Source organism: Gallus gallus, chromosome 14 (genome assembly GCF_016699485.2).
Source record: "Gallus gallus isolate bGalGal1 chromosome 14, bGalGal1.mat.broiler.GRCg7b, whole genome shotgun sequence".
NCBI classification, from domain to species: domain Eukaryota; kingdom Metazoa; phylum Chordata; class Aves; order Galliformes; family Phasianidae; genus Gallus; species Gallus gallus.
Genome location: NC_052545.1, coordinates 4,586,986 through 4,614,662, shown reverse-complemented (window position 1 = coordinate 4,614,662; position 27,677 = coordinate 4,586,986). Strand labels below are relative to the sequence as shown.

Below are 27,677 nucleotides of genomic sequence, written 5' to 3'. Positions count from 1 at the left end.
AGCTATCCACATTTTCAGCTTACAAATTGTGCTCCTCAGTCTTTTTTATTTTAAATGAACATTAGTGTATTTTAGGTTATGATTTTCTGTATTGTGTTTCATGGCATTGGAAAGTTGTACTGATTACATTCAGCGTATTTTAACAACAGCAAATGTGTTGAAACATGATCCATTCTGATTAAAAAATACGTAATTTATAAATTAGGAAAAACCCTTTACGCCATGTCCTACTTGTACCTTCACCACTGAAATGCTATCATGCATTGAACAGGACAGGAAAATGCCCAATAACCTATGAGTTGTCAAGAAACCGATTCTACTCTTCTACTTGCCCAACCAAAACACAACGGGTAATAAGTTGGAAAACACTGTTAATTTCATCACTCTGACCCAAACAGTCTCCAGCCATAAGGAGGTACACTGGCATTTCAGAGTTCTTTGCTCCAAGCTACTGAACTCTAAACATTAAGTATTGATATGTGTTTGAAAACTGCCATTTGACACATGTGGGAGAACAAATTACATCATTTCAGAGTCAATACAAAAATCAGACCCCATTGAGAGTTTAAAACACAAAGCAAAAAAGATGTCACTGCATATTCTGTCTGCTAAAAACAGATTTACTTACATGCTCCTGTAATTAAGGATATATCTGAACTACAGTTTCCTTTCACACACCTATATGGGATCTGATAAAGACTGATTTGAGATAACATCATTAATCTCTGTTGAAGTCTTTAACTGCATACTGTGAAAAAGTTTCTTGCTTTGTTGCTGCTAGACATATGAACTATCATCAGTAGCTGAAGTGACAGAGCAGACATCCTTTAACACGAGAAGGGGGAGTATAAAATAATCAGTCCGATAATAAGTTTAAGAAAGCCCACTGTAATAAACTCAGGGTAAAAATGTTTACAGAAAAATACGACAAAATTTTCAAAATTCATGTGGCTGAGTATCAGCTTCAGAAGGGGTTTCTAGAGCTTACCTATGGTGCAGTTTGTGGTTATTTTTCTCCGCTTGGGGTTGTGTCGTAGCAATTCTAACTCTCGTTTGGTTGGCTCCCATGTTGAATACTTCTCTCCAATGCCTAAGCACACGAAAAGAAATTTTCAGGAAGTTGTTTAGTAAAAGAATTAAAAACTGCGTTCAAGTTAAAACGTTCAACATGCTGTCCATGAAGTCAGAATCAATCTATGTACAACAGACTGATTTCTTAAAAAAACGTTAGGAAGGATTACAACCAACCTTCCAAAGCCCAAGGTGGTTTTCCATCATTGGACAATAACCATCCTTACAGTTCAAAAAATAATAATAATAAAAACAACTCTCCAGCACAAAAGTAAAACCACTGTTACTCAAAAAAATCCATTACTTTCTTTGTGCTCAGAGGATGACAGCCCCACCAATGATTTTATAACAAGATACGGGCTAGTCAAGAAATCTCATCAGCAAACTCTGACATGTTATTAAATATATCACAGCTCAGCCAACTTAATGGACAGATACAATCTTAATCTTCATAGTATAGGTGACCAGCAGAAATTAGTAGTTCTGATATACTGAACAGCATATCCTCCTAGGACCTGGTTTTATGATGTACTGTGACTAAGCATGACTTCTTAATGCAGCACTGGATATCAGCAAGTTCTAGTACTTGAGATTCACTTTGGTGACATACATAACACAACCTAAAAATCTGGTTCGTAGTAGGTTTAAAACCAACAACCAATCAACCCAAACTTTCCAAACGCTCAACTACCCTTTCCATGAACTGCAGCTGTAATCTGTCAGTATTCTCTTTAAATACCAACGTTGAATTTATGATACAGTGCTCAAAAGAAGCTGCAGTAGAAATGAGTCAGTTAAGCAGTGCAGGAAATTTCTTTGAAGTAAGCAGAGTTGTGTTCAGTGTAAATCGGATACAAGAAAAACACACCGGGAAAGACTCATGTGCTGATCAGTTAAGAACTGCTGCAGCGCCTTATGTAGCACAGAGAAATTACTATGCAAGGTCAGTTATAGTGAGTCACAAAAGCATCTGGGCATTAAAAATAAAGAATAATAAGATGACAAGCAATCTATTCTAAAACTGAGAATTAAAGTCAATTAAGAGTTATTTTTCATGGAATGCATGGAGCAGAAGTAGTGCTGTGCTACAGAAAATAAATTATAAATCATACATATGAAAAGAAGGGTAGAAAATATAGCTGGAGGCTTACACATTCTGCATAATATACATTAAATTTTAATAGCTCTTTGATCTTCATTTTCAGAAATAGCTATGCTTTTCAGAACCTACCCACCCCAAACTGTTCAATTCACAGTTACTACTGACCCTCCAGGTTCTAGCAATAAAAAGTCTCATTTTTGGATTCCTGAGGACAAGAAAATTCATATTTACATGGATGCATCCCTTTACTTTATTTGATTCAACAATATGTTATGCAAGAAGCATAAGAAAAAAATATCAGAGTTATACAGTCCCTTTCCTTTATCCAAGGTTCAGCATCAAGCTGCACACCCAGGAAAACAGAAAAGGAACTAATTACTGCATAACTGATAGATGAGATCAAACAGTCACAGTGCTCTGAATACACTATAGAGTACAAATAGACAGTGAATGAAGCAGCTCCAGAGATGCACGTATGGGCAGTTCAAGTATGTCAGCACATTGACTTCCAGTAAGTTTTATATTGGATGTCTTCAGCAATCTGTTCACAACTGTAATATTCCCCTAGGAACGTATATAAATTGGTCTGTTTAAAATCTCAAAATCATCTTTAACACCTTGTTAGCACCAGTCATGGCACCGGCCAACTATAAATTTGATTCCTGTGTTCCGTTTCCCCATAGTTTAATTATGCCCCAAATTGGTGTAGCCTGATAGCAAGATGAAATCTCATCGATGAGATCTCATAAAATAATTAAAGCAAACAAACAGAATTCTCAGATCTGCTGAAATCCTGTGGGTTGTTTTTTGTTGTTGCTGTTGCTTCTTAAAGACAAATAAAATTAACACCTGGAAACACACGTGCGCTCCACTTAAAGCATGCAAGAGTCCCACACATCAGTTAGACTGCTCAAATATATTTTCATATATTTATATATAATTATATGGTTTAAATGCTTATAGAGGATGGCAACCAAAGCATTTCATGAGAGCAACTCTTCAAGTGAAGTTAAATACAACAAGCTGGGCAGGATTCTGGACAAATAGAACACTATTTGGTTAAAGTAAATGAGATCAACACAGAAACCACATATGGTTACGGCCACAAGCAACACAGCATAGACAGACAGAACACTTTCTTCCAGAAGCCTTTCATTAGAAAGAGAACAAGTCAGAAACTTAAAAATTAAAAAAATAATAATAAAAAAAAATGAATTGCTCTGCTTGTGCTGAACAGTTTATTATCCTTGAAAATTTTGGGGGGGAAAAAAAAAAGCACACCACCAGATCCACTTACTAGGGATGGTTCAGTGTTTAAAAGCTACAAAATCCACCAATAATAATGAAGTTTTAGTAAGATCCACGAACATGCCAAGAACTCCAACATATATTACCTTAAACAAAGATTTGCAAAACATGCATAGATTACAACCAAAGGAAAGCAGTGTTACTGGAGTGAAGGTTCGTCTTTTTTTTTTTTTTTCAATGATGCTACAAAATGACCACAGCTCCAAGTTAGCCTGTGAAATCTCCAACTAAGAATTCCTATTATTAGGCTGAATACCCCATTTTTCATTTTTCAGAGAATTTATCACACATGGATGAGGGAAGATGATATGGGACCCAATTTATAAAACCCACAACTGTGCGAGTTATATTAACACAGATTGCTTGGTTTCCTATCCTTCAGAAAATCCCACTTCATCCCCACCCAAAAATACAGACAATAAATAGAAGGAAGGGCTCCTTGTATTCTCACCTCCCTTATTATTAAAGAATATTCAGTACCAAAAAAAAAAAAGGTAGAGTTGCAACTCGTTCAGTGTTACATCATATAACCCTGAACTTCAGCCATGCTCATGAAATCATCAAGCTAAGAGTTAACATTACAGAGAGTATGAAATGAATTTCATGACATTTGGGGTTTTTCTTAAAGTTTCTTCTCCAGGCATCATGTTGTTATGTGAACATCCAGTAATGTTTACGTTAACACTCCTCGAGCACTATGGGTAGAAGCTTGGAATTGTACATTAGTGTCATCTCGTCACTCTGGCTAGAGGAAGGAGGGTTCCCTCTCACTTCATACTTCATGCTTTTTCAGATACAAGGAAATGGACTGTATTAATGGTGAAAGATGGACGTAATTTTCTAGTACTTCTCATAAATCTGCTTCTTCTTCATTCCTCAGATAAATTTGCTGAGAAACACAGTTTCACAGAGCAAAGCCACAATACAGAAGTTCCCAAGCCACAGCTTTAAAGACAGATATGTACTCCAGCAATCTAAGACAAACTCCTGTCTTCTCCACTTTGTATCTCCACTGGTCATTACAGATCTGTTCTCTGAGCACAGAAGATTCAATGTACGCACTGATATAAATATCCGTATATACGTGTGTATATACACATACATGCACACTCTTCACCACAAGCCTGTGAAGTCTAAGAGGACACAGCATGCCACCAAGCAGCTGGCTGTGCTACCTCAGAACACAGGCAGGAGTGCACTGGAGGACAAAATAGCTCTATCTTGGTCCAAAAGGCACCAACATTCATCATAGTTAAGAAAACGTTCTCTGAAAGTACGCATTCAGAAGTCAGGAACTGGGGTGCCTCACTCTCCGAAGGCACAGTAAGTAAGAGTTACCCTGTTGTGGCCAGTGAGCTTGGGACCCAAGACAACGCATCTTAGAAAAGTTTGAAGGAGCTTTCAGAAGAGGCACACAGCCTAAACACGAGGTCTAAAACCACATCTGTACTGTGTCTTGCTTTCAAAAGAAGTGCTTTGTGCTACAGCATTTTATTCTGTATCGTCTTGAGAACTCGCTGGCAACCTCAGTGTCCTCACTTCCTATGCCTGCACACCTTCAAAACGGGGCACTAACAGAAAACAGAATGCAATCTGTAGTAGGAACCAAGTAAATGCAGCTATACTTTCAATAGGCCATCAGAAAAGCTCTAGTTAATACCATGTTAGTTGCTATTTTTAAAATTGGAAATGAGGTTAAGAATGGTTTGAAGTCATATCAGCCCTTACTAAGGCTGTCACATTGAAACAGGATGCCATGGATTCACTAAGAGACGTTACTAGACAGTCGCCTGTCTTTAAAGGTAGACTTTTCCACTTTAAGAAAACATACCCCTAGAGGCCACTGGCAATGGAAGATGACCAGCTACTACAACTGAAGCTTTCAAACTACTCAGTTTGAGATAGATGCTACTTCCTTTTGCTTCCAAAAAAAAAAAAAAAAAGGAGAAAGTATTTGTTTTGGAGTAGTTCTGTCAAGGGAAGGGCACACGAAATTAAGTCTGCTGTAATTATGCACTCATTGGAACATATCCAAACAAGAGGAAAACAATTTGCATGATAAAACTGGCACAACTGTGATTCATGTCTAAAATGGCAGGATAATCAGCAAAGGGACGCTTGTTAGTGAAGTGCGTCGCCAGCCCACGCCTCTTACCTGTCATTGTACACTGGTAGTGAGAAACCACTGTTGGGGTGAAGGCTAAAAAAGAAAAAATTAGGGAAAGCAAACTGAATAATAAAACAAATGTGTGTACATATATTTGTGTGTCAATATTTCTACATAGATACTGTGCGTGTACTGTGAAAGCACAGGTGTGCAAAGTAAGCTGGCACGTTCTATTAAAAAAAAAAAGAATCACACACAAAGGTGGCATTTCATGTGAGGGGAACAGACCTCTGGCCCATAACACCTACAACAGCCTAACGGAGCAGATGGTTACATTTTCTACCTAGTGCAGACCTGACTGATACTGCGCAAGTTTTGCAGGATTAATGTTAGATACATATATGCATATATATTTTGCAATTAAAAATAATTTTGCTACAAGTAGGTGTGGCGCACATGATAAAAGCTAACAGCAACTCCTGGAAAGCACTATCTAAGCATCTCTCTCTCCCATGGCGTACGCAGCTATTTCTAAAGAGCTCTTTCTTCCCCTTACTTTGTTTTGCCATTGACAAATGGCATGATAAAAAAAAAAAAAAACAGAAACAAGAAATTCAGGCAGGAAAACCAAACCTTGTAATTTCCAAGCTTTTCGTTGTTCTTCTTTGGCAATTTGTTCCATGTCTTTGTCGTATATGTAATCTTGACACATAAAGCAGTATATACCCCCATACAAAAGGTCTATGGCTGCAAAACAGAAGGGAAGTTGGGAGAAGAGAAAGAAGACATGAGTTCATAAACTAATGCATGTTTTACGAGCAGGCTTTCAATTCAGGCACCGTCTTCCACATAATCCACAAGAAAATAGCTGTACCTTGGAATCTGCGTGGAAAAAAAGGGAAATATTTCCAATTATGAGTTATTCAATTGTTTCTGGCACAGCAACACGAAGGATAGGCTGCCTCAAATTTGTTTGTAATGCACAATACACCTTTCAAACATAAGGAACCAAAAGGCATAATCACAGGGACTGCTATACACCACTACTGTGTTACAATCTTAAGATCTGATACATTACCTTGGATTGTCTTTTCCTAAGACGTGCATAATTTCTACTCAAAGCCACTAAGATCATTGGAAAGCACCTACTTAAAACCCAAATGAGAACTCAAGCAGGAAACAACACTGAAAAGGAAAGATACTCGTCCCTGAGCAAGTTGGTTTACTTCACAGTTCTGGTGCCTCACAATCTGCCTTGTTTAAAGTGTTCCCTTTTAAATGGACATTTGAACACTGAGCAATGTTACAAATATTTTCCTTTCACAACCCTAAACAAAAGAAAGCCAACAAACAAAATAAAGCAGCTAACTGGGAAATGACCTTTTGCTTGAAGATAGACCAAGGGAGGAGCAAAGCGTGAATTAATCAAAGCAAAGTGCTGATTTTTCAGCACACTGGAACAGAAAAAAGGCACAAGTGAAGTAAAAAAATTACAAGCTACATGTAGCAGACAGATGAAAAATGCATTCTCTTCTGAGTGTATGCTCCATTTATTTTATATCTACATTCTTTTTATTTCTGGATAAATAATATTATGAAAATAATCTCACTACATCCCTGTTTTAAACAAAGGAAACCTCTGCCACTTTAGGTGGCCTGCACCTCTGGAGTCGTAAATAAACAAAACCACATGCCCTGCAGCAGCAATTCAGCTGCCAGTGCCACCAAGCAAACAGAGCTCAATCTCCTTTGTGCTGGCCAGGAGCAACACTCACTGGGCTGTGCCCTATTGGAGCCACAGTGTGCCACATCCCTCTGCAGGTTGTGCCTGCTGGCAGCAGCAGAGCCAGCAGCATCAGCAAACGTGCAGTGAGTAGTCGCAGAGGCATCAGCAGTGGCTCCAGTCAGTGCTCTGGTTAGCACTCCAACCTTCCACTCCAGCAGTGGAATAAAGCTTGGTAAGGTTTCCTTCTAGCAACCTCTCACTCACCCTTCAGTCTTCCTGCACCCGTTTCTCCTCCTCCTTCCCCATCAATTTTTCAGTGATTCCATCAAGTTGTTTGTTACTTCTAACAAGTAACAAAGAGAACAATAACTTTGAAGAAGTTTGCATAAGGTCTATTAGCTGTCATCTTGCTTATGCATTTCATTATTTTAGTCTTTTGCTTTATTTGGACCACAGCTTGTGGAAGAAGCTAAGGACTGTTACCTCCTGTAATGTCAAACACCACAATTTCCACCCAGCCACTGTGTGGACTGAATGAACACCTTTAATAGAACATCACAAAAGCGAAGGAGGACCTCAGTTGTGCTGGAGAGCAGAAACAAAACGCTGTGCCACGTTAGGAAAAAAGATACATCACAATTAAGCTGCACAGTATTATAGGGTTATAACATTTAATCCATTATCTAATGTACTACCAGTCAAGCACAGCTATCAAAGAATCTGAAACTTCAAAGTATTGGTCTTGATACAAAAATCAAATATCGTCCTCCATATTTTGTTGGGTTTTTTTTTGAAAGGCAACCTTACCCAATGAAATTAAAGAAAAAAGCAGGGCTGCAATATTAGATTCTAGCAGAATATTAGATAAATGGGGCACTCAGTGAGCACTGAAACATTCAATCTGCCATCAGAACGGGCAGTCATACTTTGTGCTTTCTTATTTTTCCAAACTTTGTAGATTTATGCAGGCAAGTGCTGAATGTCAAGATGAAACCCAACAAGAGATCACCTTACATAAGCCACTTATTCAGAGCTGAGTGGACTTCTGGTGTAAATCAGAAAGTTTAACACAAACACTGGCTGAGTAAAAGCTGTAATTGTCCGTTGCCTGATTAAGGACCCTTGAGAAAAATGTCCTCTCTTCAGCATACTTATGTGAACAATACAGCTGTATATATGCCAACACTTTTTATGTCATTAAATGGACTGCGATAGGTTTTGGACAAATTACCTCAAGCACCAATAAAAAGGAGGTTATACAGGCCTGATTGCAATGCAGAGGAAGGGCAGGAATTTCTAATGAAAGACAAAAGACAGCTGCTCAGTTTCAGGATCCTTGGAGAAAAAAAATCTCCTGGTAAAGTTTCTAAGTTAATTTTTTCCCAAATAGCATAACTTGATTTTTCAAACCAGACTTTTTGACCAGAAAACCCAGTAAGAAACATCCCAACAGTTAAGTACACAAATACACACGCAACAAATTTTATTATTAGATTAATACTTGGGATCATAGAATTAACATAAACAGGCCTCAAATTTAACATAAACAGGCCTCAAATTTGTGAGAAGTTTGGGAACTACTGACCTAAACCAGCACCTAAATGTTTCCCTATTAGACCACCGCCAGCTCTGCCATGATGCCCCATATTCCTCACCATGAATTCCTTTCACCAGGCTCCTCCACGGCAGCTGCCTTGCTGACCTCCCAGCTGTCTGCTTTCTTAGCACTACCACTACCCCTCTCTGAACTCAAGAACCAACTCATGACTTTCAGGACACCTTCAGACCATTTTGTTTTCTCCCAAAAATCAAAACAGACATTTCATTAGCTCTTATCACTGTATTTTAGTTCTGTTTTAACATAATTACACAACCGATGACACTGTAAAAGATATGCATCCAACAGAAATGCTTTCTTCTTTTCTTTCATAGGAAAGAACCAGAAGAAGCTTAGAAGAATCATCATGGTATGTTACTGAATTGTATTATTCTGCATTCCTGGTTCAGGAATTCGAAATACCTCTGAGTGGGCCACCAGCAAAGTAAATAAAAAGACCTCTGCAAAATACCATTTTTCTTTGCTTTTATACCTTTTATACTGACAACAGGCTGCTATACAATTTTGGAGTCATTTCTGTCATGTCCCTTCTTACATAAAACTCGAAACAGCTGCAAAAAATAGTAAGGAGAAAGTCAAAGATCACCATTTAAAAATAAAGGCATCAATCTGAAGAAGAATCAGAGAAGATAACATAGGAATGAGAGCAACTTTATCAAATAGTGCAAGTGAGGAGGAGTTTCAGAAGGCAACAACTCAGAGGTGAAAGTTGAAATTCAGGCAGCAAAAGGTCTTCATCTTCTCCATCTGGGAGCCATGTAAAGCGCTTCAAGCTTGAGTGCTTTACTTTGCCAAGCATATCCACAGACGTCCTTGTGAAAAATGTTAAGAGACCAGAGATAGTGGGAACAAGGAAACAATACATAGACAAGCAGGTAACACAGCAGGTATGCATGCACATCCTACCTAAGAAATGCCTGTGTTCAGTTTTCGAAAGACCCAATGATGAACAGAACTAACGCTGTTTGGCTGAACACGGCATGTTTCACTACAATACACCTTTCAGAAGATGACCTATCTGTGATCCACACTTGGTATCATCCTCCTTAGAAGAACTGTTTCATTGAAGGACAAAAAAAAAAAGCCCACACAGCAACACCAAATTCTGCTCTGGGAATTACTCAACTGAATTCACACCTTTATTTTAGTATATTACCTAGACTACAATTAATTCTCTTAGGAGTTCGTGTGACACAGTTGTGGCATGTTATCAAGCTCAAATCAACACATCTGCATATTCTGTGCAAGGAATTGCATATTGCATTAACAATTCCTAACCTAGCAGAAGTATTAACTGCAGTGATGGACTACCAAAGCCTGTGCAATGCAGAATGTTAAAAAACCCAACACATACAGCAGGACCTTACCTCACCTACCTTTCATCCACACCCTCAATTCAAGGAGCATATTAAAACAAGTACAGTATTATTAACAAGGACTGAACAGGCAAGCAGCTGCAAGAGCACAGGTATTGCTATAGAGTCAGGATGTGAGTGCCTAATTTATATTGCTCAGGGAAGCAGAGATAACAAGGGATGTATTTTAAGAACACTTTGGACTATGATCCTGAAGGCTCCTGAAACATAGAGCAGTTAGCTGCAAAAACATTGCTTCCAGTGCTCAGACAGCTGCTACAGCTGAAATCTATGATATTTCTTAGAACTGTGATTAAGTGTGCAACTCCTGCTAGTCTCCATGGAGACTGATGTTGGCTCAGCAAAAAGTCACCAAGTGTTTTAAGATAATTCCTGTTCATTTTGAAATTTCTAAGCACTTAACCCGTTTTTGCCCATTATATGTTATTTTCCCCAATGAAAACTGCAGCACTGAAAGCAACAAAAAGTACGAGCAGAACCATGCATTTTTACAGCTCATTTCACATGCAGCTGGAAGTTAAACACCAAAACATACATTAGAAAAATAAAAAAGGAAACTCCAAAGCTAGAAATCAAGCAGGCAGCTGTATTATCTTCACATTACATGCATTTGTGCACTACGTACTTCACAGTTACCCACAAACTAACAGTTCTTTGGGATGGGATCACACTGTACTCTGTGTTTTGCCCTGTACAATCAGCTTTTGACATAAAGGCTGTACATCTGCTAAACACCTCCTCTGACACATTCTTAATTATCTAGCACCACTAACGTAACTACAACAGCCTTCAAACAGGAGCACATCCTTCTCAAAGCATCTCCCTCCTCTGTCCAAGTTTTGTTTTTCCATTCAAGGCAATGGGAGACATTTCACTATAGCAGATCTCAGCAAATTCTACCTTGCACAGAAGTTAACGTGGAAGAATTTAGGCTGCCCGAACATATCACTGAAACAGCAGCTCACTACATGTACAATTAATGGCTCTTTCAAATGAGTTTTCCTTAAATACAGTAGGCTTAATGGTAAAAATACTACCATGTTTACACAGTAGCCACAGATATACAGGCAAATACTTCATAATGGTCTCAATTTAGAACTGTCCTTTAAACACTAGGTGTGGCCATATGCTTAAATTGGCAGTATATTTATTTCATATGTATGTTTTACCAAAAATCCTTAGATTTTTACTAGAGAAAAACCCTTAAGAGTTTTACTGGACAAATTTGTACTTACACATTGGTAAGATTCCCAAACAACCTAATCCCAGTATCTTTGAGAGTACATCCCATAAGAAGTGATAAGAAGGATCATACAGGATTTTTCATTGGGTTTGGGGTGTTTGTTGTTTTGTTTTTTTGTTTTGTCCTAGAGCGTGAGCACATTGACCTGCTGCTGTTTCCAGCATTCCCAAACCAGGTTACCTCCCAGCTCCAACCCTCACTCTTTCTATGCCAGCAACATCACAATCACTGCAAAGAAGAAAATTAAAAGAACAGCTGATGCTGAATGGGACCTCTGAGGTTATCTTGTCCTGCTCCATCAAGGCCATCTAGAGCAGGTTGCCCAGACCCACATCCAGATGGTTTCTGAGTATCCCCAGGGAGACAGCCAGTACTGTTTTACAGTACTATACTGTTCAGAGAATTTACAGTCTTAAGCTACACCACCACAAAGCCTACATTCTTTCTGCACACACATGAAGGAAGAAAATTTGCTTGTTTAAGACATCTTATTCATAAATAGTAAATTTATATGCCAGTTTCTTAAGCACGGGATTACACAGCACTTCTGTAGCACCTTTGTCTTCATGGAAAATGAAAACAGTTTGTTCTATGAGTGCTTAGGATTAAGTGAAATGAGAATATGGCCAAAACAGTAAAGGGACATTCATTCGAGGAAATAATGCCTTTTTTCCTCTTTATTATTCTACCAAAAATGTACTTTCATTTGAAGATAAATGCTGTAAATCAAGCAAAACTTGATTCAGCTGTAGTCCTGATAAAAGCAAATATATATCCACCTCAACGTAACCAGAATTTTAATATAAAATTGCCTACATTATAACAAAAATATTAACAGGAGTAATTCTTAGGGGTTCTGCTATGATGTACAATTGATTCAGAGCACTTCTGAACAGCCCTATGCAACTGGAATGCTTTTTGGTACTACTTTTGTACTATTATGAAATTAGAGTACACATGAAATGCACATTTTTTTCCTGATCTTATTTCCCCTGTATCCCAACAAATATTTCATGGAAAGTGTTCTACATAGCGTGCCCTATTCCCCTCATCTTTCAAGAAGATCTGGGTTTACTACACTTATGGACAAGCACTTGAATGAAATTTCTTCAAAACAAGCTAAATATTTAGGGCAGTGAGTTTCCGAAGCACGAGCAAAAGACAATAACAAGTCTTAAAGACAAAATGTGAATCACAGAATCATAGAATGGCCTGGTATGAAAAGGACCATAATGATCATCTAGTTTCAACCCCCTGCTATGTGCAGGGTCGCCAACCACCAGCCCAGGCTGCCCAGAGCCACATCCAGCCTGGCCTTGAATGCCTCCAGGGATGGGGCAACCACAGCCTCCTTGGGCCACCTGTAAAAGGTGAAAGCCTACCTTATGTGTTCAGCCCTTCCCTTATACATACAGCTTACTACGCATGATGAAAATGATCTTCATCTCTAGATGATAGTAGCAGTTTTTAATCTTAGATTTTGTAACACGTTTACTTTCTAATACCAGCAGACTTAAGATGAAGTGTAACTACACACCAAGCATGTCAAAGCACCAAGTGAGCAAACACATTCCTGTGTGATTTGTTTATCACCTTTACAGCCATGACTGCTAAGTGCTAAATTTCCAAGCAACTCCAAATAAAATTTAAAATAGAAGCTGCACCTTTCTGGTAACTCTGAAATACCATTAAGAATCAAGAATAATATTTTGACTTTCCCCTTCAAAGTGGGACTAGGGGAAAGGAAAAAAAAGACAGCTTACCTAAATTGTGTCGCTTTGTCTTTGCGTGCTCGTGAATATGTTTCTTTGTAAAACAGCCAAAGAAGACACAGTAGAGGCAAGAGTGGAGTCTGTTCAGGTGGGCACCACACATATGACAAATGCACGACTTTGCCTGAAATAGATAAACAGACAAACAGTGTGAACAACAGAAATGCATATCCAAACGCGACTAAACAGATGCAGATCCAGCTGCTGGCTCTGTCTTCACTTGGAATGGCTCAGGAGGGGAAACGGGAGTTCCATGACAAAAACACCAAGTAAGATGTTAACAGAGAAAACTCTTAAGCTGATCCAATATATTTCTAAGTCCTGACAGAGAGCAGGTCCCCTCTAAGAGCAGAGAGCTGAACCGGTTACAGCTCTCAGAGCTTAATAAACACTCCAAGCAGAAGTAATAGGCATTGCTTCCCCAGGACACAATCCTACCACTCCCTCACTCCACCTCTGCATTTCTGGTGCCAGACAAACCCAGCATCAGCACAGAAACCTGCACAGCCGTGTGCTCAAGCTTGGAAGCAGCTGTGCTGGACCAGATCTATTGCCCCTCCTGGGCACCCTGCAGCACTGCCTCTCCAAGTCTGTTCCCAAGGGATCCAGAATGGGAACTTTGGGGATGGGAGTTGGTGTGATGCTCCTTTGAAGTGAGCACATAAACCTGACAGGAGAGTCTGCATTCCTAAGATGAAAACACATTTTAAAAAGTAGGGCCTGAAGAAAACAATGAGAGGATTACGTAGACTTTCTGGCTCTCATCATATTCAAAGCTATCTTTAAGCCAAAAACACCCAATGCTTTTTATTGGCATTAAACTCAGGTGCTGCAATAGATCCTCTAAAAAATTAGTCTATCCAGTCAGACACTTCAGAGAGTTTGGGGATGAGCCTTCTGATCTGTAACACCAAAAATAATTCAAGTCCAAACCATCCAACTTGAAGACGCAGATAGAAGTTCCTCACAGCAAACAAATTCACTTGCACTCAGACAACTGGATTCAAGCATATGCTTAAGAGTAACTGAACTTCTTAAACAACCCAGAGCTATAAATACCTTTGCTCAATGTAGAAGTGCATTAAAATAAATAAAACCAGTATTTACTGAATATTAAGCTACAATTTCCCAACCCAGGCAATGTATTTAATCCAAGACAAACCCTAAGGTTCTTCAGCAGTATTGGCACAGTCTGTCACAACTTATAATTAGTGCTAAATAAATGATGCACAATACTGTTTTGTAGACTGGCATCTTCCAGAATATTCATGCTTTTAGAAGAAAACAACACCAAGGACTCCTGCAATATGCTGCGCTGTGAATTCCATTTCAAACTTCTACCAATTAAGACTCAAATGCTGGATTCCACACGCTGCGTATCCAAAGTCCTCCTAAGCTGTTTGGTGAAAATATACCCGTCGATTAAAAACTCCACACACCTACAGAAAGAAATATTTTAAAGCGGGACCAAAAAAATACATCACCACCAGAAGCACAAATTCCATCTTTAGAAGAAATGCTGCAGAACTGTCAAACCGTTGCCTAGCGGTTGCTCTGTGGCTGCAAACGCTAAATAGGATCAGCCTATCTAAGATTGCTGCTATGACAACAACTCCAGCAACTCGCTATTTCACTTTGCCTGCTAAAAATAATTATTTTAGCATTAAATGCATTGTAAACAGATGACTTTAGTGTGTAAGAATTGATTGTTTTAGGCAAAAAAGGAACTCTTGGGATATCAATTTTCATTCAAATGAGAATTAACGAGTAATGTATGTGTGTAAAAATTAAGCAGTTAATTAAAAGAAGAGTTCAATCCTTTATTTAAAGGAAGCTATTTTACCGTGTCCTCTATGTGCTCAGCACAGCTCAGGACTGTTCTTCTAAAATTGTAAGAAAACGTTAAGACAGAGTGAGGAAAGAAATCAATACCAAAAAGCATAGCGGCTATTTTTAATGAGATTAGCTGTCTCCTTTTCATCTCTGTGTGCTTTTAAACAATTTGCTAAGTTTAAGACAAAGCTTCCACTGCCCCCCCCAAATAATCAAATCACTGCGTTTCATAATACTCCCACCCCACTCTCATCTCTTGAGGCCACAGTCTGACTAAGGCGAAACAGAATACTGCCAATGAGTAATCACCATCGGTCAGATCCGTAAAGTTGCAAGCTTGCTTTAAAACAAGCCTCACCTTCTTCAGAAAGCAAACCAGGCCTTGCTCATGGCCTGATGCTACAGGGAAGCTGACCAGAGATACACGAAAGAGACCCAAGCACAAATCACTTGGTGGAGCAGCTCAACAGAATCCCTCCCCCTAAAGGGCCACCCACTCATGATACCGTTCACAGATTTGCAAGAAGTGAGTTAAAAAAGCAGCAGGCATTAGTAGGTCAGCTAACCTGACTGCTGACACTTCAGGTCTCTCCAAATTGCCAGAGCAGCTTAATATTAATTTACTCCCCTACCACCAAAAGAGCAGTGGAAAGAATAAGCATGCCCCCCTTGCAGTGCTTTCCCCTGGGAGCTCAGTGTTTGACAGCCTCAGCCCCAGACCTCGTTCTCTGGGTCAACACAGGCTTCACCTCCAGTGAGAAGGTCACGCTGGGCAGAAGGTGTACAGAAATCCACAAACCTGCTGGCACTTCGCATAGTATCGGCTCCTCAAACCCATGGATAGCATTTTGAATAGCAATACACTATTTCTGCAAAGCAAACTGTGCAGAAACAATGAGACATGCAAAGTCCTTGGCTATTGCATATCATCCTTCTGTATTTCCAACTATTCTGGAAGTAGTTTTAGAAGCTCACTTTTTATTTAACTGTAAATGAAAACATTTTTATAAGAAATTTTCCATTAAGCTATTTCAGCTGTTTTGCCTCCTTTGCTCAAACCAAGTTATGCCAATGCACCTCCAGAACAGAGATGTTATCAGTTACAAAGCCATGAGCCAAAGACCTCCCACCTTTTACCTTCCACAAACCAGATTCACCACAAAGGTCCACAGGAAAAGATGAACCAGGCAGCACACAGGTCTGTGCAAGGCTTGTGAGGTTAAAAGATCCTAAGAAAGGTGTAGCACACTGTACACGTTCAGAAGCAAAGCAGAAAAAACCCATTTTTAAGCTAATCGTAGTACAGTGAACACACTGCTGATACACCAAGCCATGGATCCCTGCAAGCGTTTTTGTCATGCCCAAGTGCTTATGCTGAACCACAACCATTAGGAAAGTAAAAACTTCCTAACAGAAACCTACTTTATTCCCCCGTCTTTGGGGGATATTAAGTCAGTGTTTGTGTAAAACGGGACACATGTATCATGGGGGAGGAGAAAGCAAATACTGAAGCACAGCTGACAAGATTTGGTAGGCTTAACAGTACCATTTGCACCTCAGAAGTAACCAACTGGGATCAAATTTGCCTTAAGACACTGATAGCAGCTCTTAGTCCCAGCTTACTTCAAGATTCATTCTCCCCAGGCAGGCACCACCGACCTGTGGTCCATCAACTAATATGGCACCTGGGATATTTCATACATTCAAATCCTTCAAGTTCAGAGCAGAGCTCTTAGGTTCCAGGAAACAGAAATGAGGGATTGATTCTGCACTCCTCTGTGTATGGCATACAGATCACTCCTCCACATGCTGATAGGGTGATTCAGAGTTACTCTGAGTGAGTAAGTGCACATTTCTGACACATTAACAGTCAATAAACTAAAAAAAAATATATATATCAACTAAAGTATTGTTCTCTCACTTCCTGCAACTAAGACTCAATCTGATGTTGTCTGATTGGAAATGGTTTTTTAATAAGATTCCATCAATGCTGTACGTCCTGTTTGCCATCTGACCGAGGTCAGGGCTCCTAATGAAAGGTTTATTGGTGGCAGCAAAGCAGCAAGTCACGTTTTGTGGGTTTAACAAATGTTTAAAAAGTCACCTTCAAAAAAAAAAAAAAGGTCAAATATGGGAAACTTATTAATTTTTGGTTATTCCAAACAATTATTTAGATCTCTTAGAGCAGCAGAAAAAGACAGTTAACTGTTTCATCTCTGTTCAACACCACCTTCGAATACAAGGTGCCCGCTGTGCACTGCTGCATTTGCTGGCTCCTGCACTGGCAGAGCAGACAGAAGATGCCCTTCCAGCTCTGCAAACAGAAGACTGGCTGCAGCCACCTGCGCACAGGTTGTGACACAGACACAACAACTGGGAACTCAAAATGAAAAAGCTGAAGTGTTTAAGCAACACCACAGCTCTGAAGTATAAACAAAACTATACCATATACTGTTATGACTATCTGAGCAGTTTGCTACCCTCAAGTAGATGAAGCACAAGGCTAGTTCTGACTGAACATACTTTTGTCTATAGGTGGGAGACACTGAAAGAAACGATGCGCTGCTGAGCATAGCACAGAAGATGCTGAAGAGCCATTATCAAACCACCTCCTCTTTCTCTTCCAAACTGACCAAATTTTTTCATTACACATGAAGATGCTGCTTCTAAGCAAGGGCACAAGCTGCCTCCCTGCTGATACGGCTAACTATATGAGCATTAAACTTAACTGCTTCAACCCTGGGATCATTTTATTTATCTTATTTTCACCCCAATACTGAAAACAGTTTGCAAAATACCGCTGCCAGAGGGAAAAAAAATACATTAAGTATTTTCTGCAGTCTTTGCTTCCTGATCTTCTTTTTTTGTTGTTGTTTGCTTTCTTTTTTGTTTTGTTTGTTTTGTTTTAATTCTGATAGCATTTTTTAATTGCCTTTATTTTCAGGGTTTTTTCCCCCCCTATCTTCATAGAAGAAACATTAGCAACCACACAAGGGAAATGATACAAAGCGTTGGAGGCCAATATCAGATTACTTTGAATGATCTGCTTAATTAGTTTTTGTTTTTTGTTTTTTGTTTTTCTTCTTTGTCTAAAGGATACAGAAGAATGCTAATCCTGTTCCTTCTTTAGTTGTATTTTTTGGACTTGACAAATTATCACAATTTCCTCATCTGGCAGTGACAAGGCTGTGCTAAGTGTTCTGCAGGGCTCTGATGCCAGGCTGACAAATCCTCTGGGGGCCGGGGGAATGGAACTCTATCCTAATGAGCAGGCAGTGGCAGCCACCTCCCTCCGCAGTGATGGTGTGCCACAACAGCATGCTTAGCCCACCAGGACCAACACTTATGGAGCAGACCAATATTCCAACTGGGCCAGGATCCCCAGACAGAGAAATCACAATGGCAGAACCGCAGGGAGGGGAGAAAGAAATTTTAAGAAGCCCACTTAGCTGCTTCCCGTTCCTGAAGCTTGAATCCAAACAAATGTAACATTAACCACAACATGACTGCGTGAGCCTGGCAGTATTTTGTCTAGGGCCTTCAGATCCTCCTGCTCACAGGTGGGATGATGACAAGAGGTGTGATGCTTCCAAGAGTTAGCTGAGCACCAGAAAACTAAAAATTAATTGACAGCAGCAAAGCAAGAACGTTAATCCAAGGACAAAACATGGGAACATGCAGGTAAACCCTTAAAGTTCGTAAGCCATAAGCAACAGAGAGGGGCTGTTTCACAGCATGACAGAAGAGACCATCTATAAAATCATCTTCTAAGCAAATCCCCTGGATGCAATACCATCCAGAGCAGTTCTGGAATTACCACAATCATCTTCTGAAATAACACTATCTATTGCATTGAAAGATTAAAAGTCTGGATTAAGTAACTGAAGAAACTTCCACAAAGCTAATATTATCCCAGTGTCCGCTGACTTATAAACCAACAACCAAACCATTGACTTTTCTTCTCCAAACTGTACCATAAAACAGGAATGGGTATCACTGAGAGGTTCCAGAGCACAAACACTGGTTACTTTCATAACTCAGTTACATAACAGGACCAAATTGGCAAAGGCTCATTCCCTATCACAATTAAGGAAATTACAGGAAGGCTTTCCCTAAGCAGCAGTTGAAAACAGACCCAATGTAAAACATGAACTTAAGAAACAGATATTAAATAACTCTTGAGTGTATAAATCATAGAATAGCTTAGATTGGAGAAGAGCTTAAAGATCATCTAGCTCACTCCTGTGCTGGAGACCACAGGCCTGGTCACAGTACTTCAGATGAGGCCTCACAAGGGCAGAGGAGAGGGGGACAATCACCTCCCGTTCCCTGTTGGCCACCTCTCTGCTGATGCAGCCCAGGATATCATTGGCCTTCTGGGCCCCATGAGCACCCTGCTGGCTCACGTCCCATCTTTCATCTATCAGGACCTCCAGGCTCTCTTCAGCAGGGCTGCTCTCAATGAGTTCCTCTCCCAGTCTGTACTCCTATCAGGGATTGTCTTGATCCAAGAGCAACACAGTATTTTTGGCCTTGTTAAATCTCATTAGATTCTTAGGTGCTGACTTTCTGAGCATGTCGTTGTCCCTCCGAATGCCATCCCTCTCTTCTACTTCGTCAATTGCACCACTCAGTGTGGTATCATCAGCAGACTTGCTGAGGGTATACCCGCAAAAAAAAACCCATAACCCAAACAAAATTGCACCCTACAAACAGGTTCCACACAAAGCTTTAAGAAAGGTTCTACCTATACCATGTACCAGATAATACAGCAGGTTTATTTTGTTGTTTATAAAATGACTGCATGTGCTCCTCTAAATTCTTGAGGATAATAATTTAGAATAGCATTGAAGACCATTTTCCACTGTGCCCAAACATAGTACAGCTTCCCTGAAATCACTAAAGCAAAAGAATTAACAAACAAAAACAGAAATATTTCAGAAAGCTTTTTTTTTTTTTTTTTTTTTTTAACTAAGAGAACCTCCTTTTCCTCCCCTCAACCACAAATATAGATTTGGGATTAATATATGCAAAGACTGACCTGTAACAGCCAGAACAGCCTTCCTGAAAGCGTGCTGCTAGCCTACAGCTTGGTTCTTCCTGGTTCTATCTAGTTCACATCTACTACATTTCATCTACTGGTTACCACCACACTGTTATACAGCCGTATGCTAGGACTGCCCTATCCTAAAGTGACCTTTCCCTGTTCCAAAGTGAGCGACTACTTGAAGTCAGTCATTTTTTTTCCCCAAGGAAGCAGAACAAGAATAATGACTTGCTTTTATGTGGCCTTTCATTCAATTAGATCAAAGCCCAAATGAGGCTTGGAAGGCAGGATGGAAAACATCAGTGAGCTCATCTTATTTGTCCCCATGAAACAGTTTCCTATTAGCATCCAAGCAAGTCATTCCTGAGAAGTTTCTTTCCACAAAAGATTTATTTTTTCAGTAAGAACTTGGATTCATGTGGAGATGCCAACTTCTTGACACAAGAGTTTTCTTCTACTCTTTATGTATCATTTTAGATGGCTCAATCTAAATCTACACAGCAAAGTTCTTCCATCCAGCTGTTTGGTCTTCTATACTGGGTTACCCCACAAAGAACGATGCTGGTCCAACAAAAAACAAAAGCAGTACTACGGGCAGTGGCAATAGCACAAGGGATCCCTACATCATGGAGCCATACCCTTCCTCACTTCCCACAGGAGACTTCCCAACACAGGCTGTATCAGGAATCCCACCCTTCTAACCAAAGGACCTTCAAACTGCTCTGTTTTGTACCATACAATTTGCACCTACGGTATGTTTTTCCAATTCAATGCAGGTGACTGCACAGGGGAGCTGGTGAGGAACACCCACACCTCGAGTGCTGCGTGCAGTTTTTAGCACCACAGTAAAAAAAAGGAAATAAAGCTATCCAAGAGCTCGAAGGAGAGCCAGGAAGGTGGGGAAGGGTCTGGGAGGCAAGGAGTGTGAGAAGTAGCTGAGGACTGCTGAGGTCCCCTGGTTTGCTCAGCCCAGAGAAGAGGATGCTGAGGGGAGGCCTGGTGGCGGCCCACAGCCCCCTTCACAGCAGCCTGCAATGAAGACAGCCTTAAATGAGGACAGTGCAGCATCCAAAGCCTGCATAAACTCTAACAACAACACTATGACGAAAGGGCTTTTCCCAGGAGAGCAGTGCGAGTCAGTCAAAAACCAGGGTACTTTGATTTACCCTCACACTACTCTAAATTCCATCAAAGATCTGCTAGCCATCAGGTGACTGGTACATACAGGCTTTTTTTCCCCCTGTTCTTCATACTCTGGATCATATCCTATGCCAAGAGTTCAGTACTGAGTCAGATTTTGTTGCAGTGGTGTTTTTTGTCGTGTTAAAAATAACAACACAACAGCAATTTCCAATTTGTTGCACACAGAATTCTGAAGTAGGTGTAACACTGGAATAAAACTTAGGGAGGGGAATAACAAAAAACCTGTAAGAAGTTGTATAATTTAAAAGCACGGGACATAGGAAAAACAGGGAGATACCTTAAAAATCAATCTTTCCTATATGAAGTCACAGCAGTAACAAGTGATATTTCAACAAGACAAAAGCAATTCTGCTCCTCAACTCAAATGACTCTGCCGAAATTGCTCATTTGCTTCTCCTTTGGTAGGTGCTCACCCCGAGCAGCAGCATTCACAAGTCTAAACGATTCCTCCAGTGTTCCACAAAAGATGCATTTAATAGCCTACTGCGTTCTTAAACGATTTAAATAATGGATCTTGTTCAAATTAAACTGCATGTTCTCCTACAGTCAGATTTTTTTTGAAAGTGGAAAGCGTATCTGCCTTGTGGAAACACGTCAGCTGCTTGAGGCTCAAACACAGGCCTCTTTCCACAGAATATGAATGATGTGTGGATATGCGCAGCACTGATTTTTATCTATTTCCTGCAATGCACCACTGCAGCAGCGAATTCCACATGAGAAGAAGGGGCTTGCCAATACCGCAGTGGTGTATTCTAAGATGTAGTACAAAATCTATTACTTTACCTCACCATTCCCCCGTGTCAGCAAATCGGGGAAATGTTCTTAACTGTCCTATCAGGTAATGTATTGATCTAATCTGGGAGCACGTGACTTGGGAAGCCAGGCAAGGAGCAAGCTGAACAGACAGACCTGCCCAGCGCCGCGCAGAGAGCGTTATTCAACTGCCCGTGCTGCAGAGATTCTGCCCTGTGTAGCACTACAGACATCCGATTCTTCCTATGAGAACGGGTATGCTCTTGGGAAGTTTGCCACACTGCTTTGATGGAGATACTCCAGACAGCATCCTTTCAGAAATAAAAGGAACTTCAGGATACACACATCAAAGCCCTACAGCTTCATTTAGAAGAGCACAGATATTTCAGCTCTATTTCTTTTAACCACCCTAAGATGTTCATAAGAAATGTGAACTTTGTTAGTGCACAAAGCCAAAGCAGTTCTGAGATGGCTGGGAAATGCTTCAGCACAGATTCACTGTGGTATGACTTATTCATGAGATAAAATACACTCAGCAAAAAAACGAGATGAGTAGAAAATGAGCAGCAACCAAATGACTGAGTGCATCTATTAACAACTATTTGTTTCATAAAAAAAGAAAGAATGCTGCACTGGATAGGGCAGAAGCACTGTTGAGCTTAACCAGAAAGGCAGCAGTATGGCAGGAAAATTCCTGCCTTTAGAAGCTCCCTATGAGCTACACACCATTCCGTCAAGACTTTAAGAGTTATTAGGCATGACATTTTTATATCTGCTGTAGCTAAACAAGCCTACTGGTAGCACAGAAATTAACCCAGTTGCTGAGGACTTTTCTGACAATTGTGGGTTTCGATTATGCATATAACAAACAAGTCATACGAGCCAAAGTCACTCTGTGCCATAAGAATAAAACTCCCTTTTTGTCTAACAGGAGCTGAAGACAAGTTCTAGTCCCCTAACAGTGTCCACAAGAAAAACTGTTACAAGACAATAAAATAAATCTCCCTTTCAGTTGCATGAAAGCTACACAGAACATTTGCTGCTTTGGCTTTCAAAGACCCATAAACTTTTTCAAAATGCACATTCCCCCTTAAAGTCCTACAAGAAACACAAGCTGACACAGAAAAGACCATTAACCTGTATGCACTGAGCAGCCCTATCACAGCAAAGTCAGTCCTCTAAAACTGCACAGCAAACATTTTGTGTAGAATAAGATGGAATATTCACAGGGTATCAAACATCAGTGCTTTCCTCACCAGAACAATGCATAATATCGACCCATAATGGTCAAACTAGAAATTTAGCTTTTTGGCTTCCACTGATATTAAAGCCTCAGCATCTAAGGAAATATTCATGTTTATACAGCTACATACGTACAGGAGTGCTGTAAGCCAGGCAGCACATTAGTGGCTGGAACATTCAGAGAATGAAAGCAAATTCAGTATGCTCACACAGAACATGCTTTGATAATCCAGTAAGCTGAAGCTCTACTTCCTCATACCTTCAGTACAAAACAAATTAATAATTCATTTTACAAGAGCAAAACACGAGGTCTTTAATTCACTGGAAAATTTTCAGGTACATTCACAAAGCTGGAGTTATAGAGATGAGATAGAGGTGGTCAGAGATCTGCAGCTCAACCTCCAGACTGCCGATGCACACAGATGGATGTTCTGAACCCTGCAGACATTCTTGGGTAACAGCTTTCCTCAGCTACGAGAACACAAGACAAATTTTGGAAGAGAAAAGCAGTTTTCATTTCTCAAACTAAAAAGTCACGAAGATGAATGAAAGCATCTCCAGAAATAAAAGTATCTGGGAAACGGGCATTCTTCTGACAACCCTGCATCCATTAAGGAATCTGCAAATTGCCGCAGTCTCAAAGATTAATCATTAATTATGTGTGTAGGAAGGTGGGCGATAGCTCCTCAGTGAAGAGCTTCTGTCTCTTACACCAGAATGCACAGCCAGTTATTTTGTTTTAACATTTCACGATGCAGTTGGAATATTAACTTGTTTTGCAAACTGAATTCTTTTCACCTGAAGCCCAAAGGAACGAACTGGGGGCAAAGAGGGGGAGCAGTAAGATTGGTACTGCCTCCCCAGAACAGGGCAGGTTTCTGATAGACAGAAATGGGGAATCTCTGAAATAGACTGAGGAAGGAAAAAAACCAAAGCAACCCGCAGCAAAACCCACATACCACAACTCTCAATGCTGCCCCCTACAAGAAATGAAGAACACCCCCAAAAAACACCATAGCTGCCACAACACATAGTTGCCTTTCTATAGGAACATGGAAGCATTCAAATCTACACTCGCGCCCCCCCAACACACACTGTTAATTATCTCAAAGTCAAAATTTCATTAAGACAGGAAAAAGCATCTTGTTATACGTGAAGCACCTTTAACCTTACCCAATTATGTATTTAAACCGAACATACAATAGGAAATCTTTATGTTTTGAGGTTAAGGTGGTCCTGTGTGGAACCAGGAGTTGGCCTCAGTGACCCCCCAGGTCCCTTCCAGCTCAGACACTCCGTGATCCCTCCCATGTGAGAGGACTGCAAACATACACCTGCAGCAGACTCAGAGCAGCAAGGGCAGCATTTCTCAATAGTTTCAGAGAAGTTGGGACAACAATCTCCTTGACACACTCCTATTTTCTTCCTCCCAGCAATATCCAACTACCCAACAATATCTTGTTCTTTTTTTCTTGCTAACAGCAGCATTAAGTAAAAATCCATACATTCTCTTCTCGCAGATGCCTGTAAGGCATTAATGGATTACACTTCACGTATTAGCATCAGAGCTTCATTCAGAAGACTCAGACAAATTTCAGCATTGTGATTAAATTAAGTGTAGAAAAACTTGTCCCTGATATTCTAAGTCTATTCTGTACAGTACTGAAAAGAATGCTAATAGAAGGGATTTTTTTTCTAATTACATGTAAAATTATGCTTTAAATATATATTAGAAGTGTAATTACCAATGCAACTATTTGTATCTATCTGAGGGCTCACTGTCAGTCATTTTGACTTCAGGAAACTTATTTCAATACCGACTGGACTCAGTTTAATAAGCACAAGGCAAACCTGCAAGTGAATGGAGCTGACGTCCAGGCCCTAAATCTGTCCACTGGCATTTGTGTTAAGGAAAAAAAGTCAAGATCCTCAGCGCAATGCAATTCTTTGACGAGCAATGCTGAGAACAATCAAATAGATGCAAGTCTTCATCTTGACCTAGCTCAGACCACTGCCCACAAGGAAACAAGAACAGGGGAGAGTGTGTGTGCAGGTCAGGGGCTGCTCACCTGGCAGCAAAGGGAGCAGCTTCACTGCACTGCGGCCTTAAATGACGTGAATTCACTGGAAGAAACAAAGCCTGTCCTTTCTGCTGTAAGAATGAATATCCAGGCAGGGAAATGGAGAGGTGTTTTGTTGATAGGATGGTTTTCAGTTTGGTTTGGTTTTGGTGGAGACTGCCTACCTCAAGCTTTGTAAGGCAGTTACACAAGAGTTATGAGCAATGAAAGGAAGGGAAAGCCCAAGCACAGAAGCATCACGTGGAAGGAGAAGCCTAAGAAAAAAGAATTCAAGTTCTACAAATACATATACAAATACTAGAACACAAGTTACAAGACAGTAAAGGAAAAAAGCTTACACAAGTATTCAATCATACTCTCACCTTTCAGGTGTGCTATTAGCCATAATGCCTGTGCCCTGTAGGCAAGAAGTAGCACTCTGTGTAACACGTAACAACTTCATCAAAAATAAGTGGAAAATGTTAAAATTTCTATTAGAAATTTAATTTTGTTCACTGCCAGAGAGCTACAAGAACAGCACTTTGATGTAGAAGACAATTTGCTTGTCAAACTTAATGAATTACTCCAGTTATTCTTTGATTAATCACATAAATTAAGAACACAGAGAAAAGGTTCTCTAAGAGAAGGGAGATTTCTCAGAAGTTTGCAGGCACATTGAAGTGTTTTTCATCAGCAGGGCGAATCTGTGCACTGGCATTTCTCAGCAATGAATTAATTCCTGGGATGAAAGTGATACTTCAGACACTGCAGTGATGGCAGTGGGGACTGAAGGAGGGAGATGGGGGACAGTGCTGCCTACGTGCAATTCTATGACAAACATGCAGGTTGTCCTCTGGACTTAAACTACTTTGGAAAACCAGAGACTGTAAAATCCCCAAATAATATCCATTATAACACAGATAAGCAAGCAGGAATAGATATTTGCATACAAATTCAAGTTCTGTAAGCCAACCCATTAGATTCTGTGTTTCAAGGAAAAAAAAAATCAATATAACCTGCAAAATAGGAGCAACTGCAAGAAAGATGAGAAACATTTCAGCCCATTTCTTTCACATCATCCTTTTCCTCCACTGGCTGTAGAGAAGAACTGTCCCTTACATTGATCTTATCAAATGAAAATACAGCACTGTATGTATTACATGTGTGTATACATATATATACACACATGTATGAATGTAATCATCCTGCTTAGAGGAGATAGCAATCCCAACTTCCTGCAAAGATGCCTTCGGAAGGTTCTTCATATACTCTTCATATTGACTAAACACAGAGCTCCAGGAAGTCTTCACAAATTTTACAGTCTGTCTATACCTGGGTTCACGTAGATATAGTTTGTATGAAGGGAAAATGTGTGTTATTGCAGAGGCCTTGCTCCATTTATGTCTCCTTCTATTAATGCTATAGACATTTGGCAGTTCTCATCACGCATTTGGACAGAAGCGTATCAGTTTCTCTAAAAGCAGGCAGATCTTTCAAAAAGAAATAAATGCACAAAAACTGCAAGATGTTCACCAGCTACAGAGAGCCTTCTGGAGCACACACACCAAATAAACCAGCAGTGTTTGGTGCTCCAGAAATTACGCTGCCTGCAGACCATTCTTAAAGAAGGGAATGAAGACAGTGTACTTGTGAAGCACAGCTGATTGCCAGTAGAAGTACTCATGCAGATGAGATAGATGCATTCAGACGACAGTCAGAACTACAGTTACTGCACGTTTGACAAGCATAAAAACCCAGACCTCAGATTCTCAGTGACATCAGCAAACACTGGGCTCACAGCATGTCCATTAGCACTAATAATTAAGAGAAGTAGCATTTCATTTACCAAAAGAACATCCATACAGCAGAGCTACAGAATGCTTTCAGAAAAAAAAAAACCCTATTCAAATGTAATTCACAGTTTATCTTATCAATAGAGTTCAAGGGTACTTGGGTGTGCATGCACTGTAACATAAAGCAGAACAGAAGAGACAAGTTGTATGAACAATAATTGTTTGATTCAAATCATCTATTTGGAAAGCAAAAATCAGGTGTCTGAGGACTCAAACAGAGAAGAGGTAAGGTAAAGAGAAGTGAGAAGAGGAAATACAATCAATTTCAGTTATCTAAGACCATCTGATGAGCAGAAAATAGGTTGAAATAACCAGAAGTCTGCTTGGAGATAGCAAATCACACTGCAGTTCTTCAGAGAAGGG

At 40.0% G+C, this 27,677-nt stretch overlaps 1 protein-coding gene across 12 annotated transcripts in view; it reads right to left on the bottom strand.

Annotated features, from left to right (window-relative positions):
• USP22 (ubiquitin specific peptidase 22) overlaps positions 1 to 27,677 on the bottom strand; it is an 87,915-nt gene that overhangs the window by 40,874 nt on the left and 19,364 nt on the right. For 10 of the 12 annotated variants that reach the window (XM_046901039.1, XM_025155364.3, XM_015294382.4 and 7 more), the window contains 4 exons: positions 13,315 to 13,447; positions 6,222 to 6,335; positions 5,637 to 5,681; positions 989 to 1,090 (listed from right to left, as the gene is read on the bottom strand). In XM_046901039.1, coding sequence (XP_046756995.1) covers positions 989 to 1,090; positions 5,637 to 5,681; positions 6,222 to 6,335; positions 13,315 to 13,447 — 394 coding nt within the window. The remainder of the gene's footprint in view (positions 1 to 988; positions 1,091 to 5,636; positions 5,682 to 6,221; positions 6,336 to 13,314; positions 13,448 to 27,677) is intronic. The other 2 variants (XM_015294380.4, XM_040647544.2) reach the window with 1 other exon arrangement.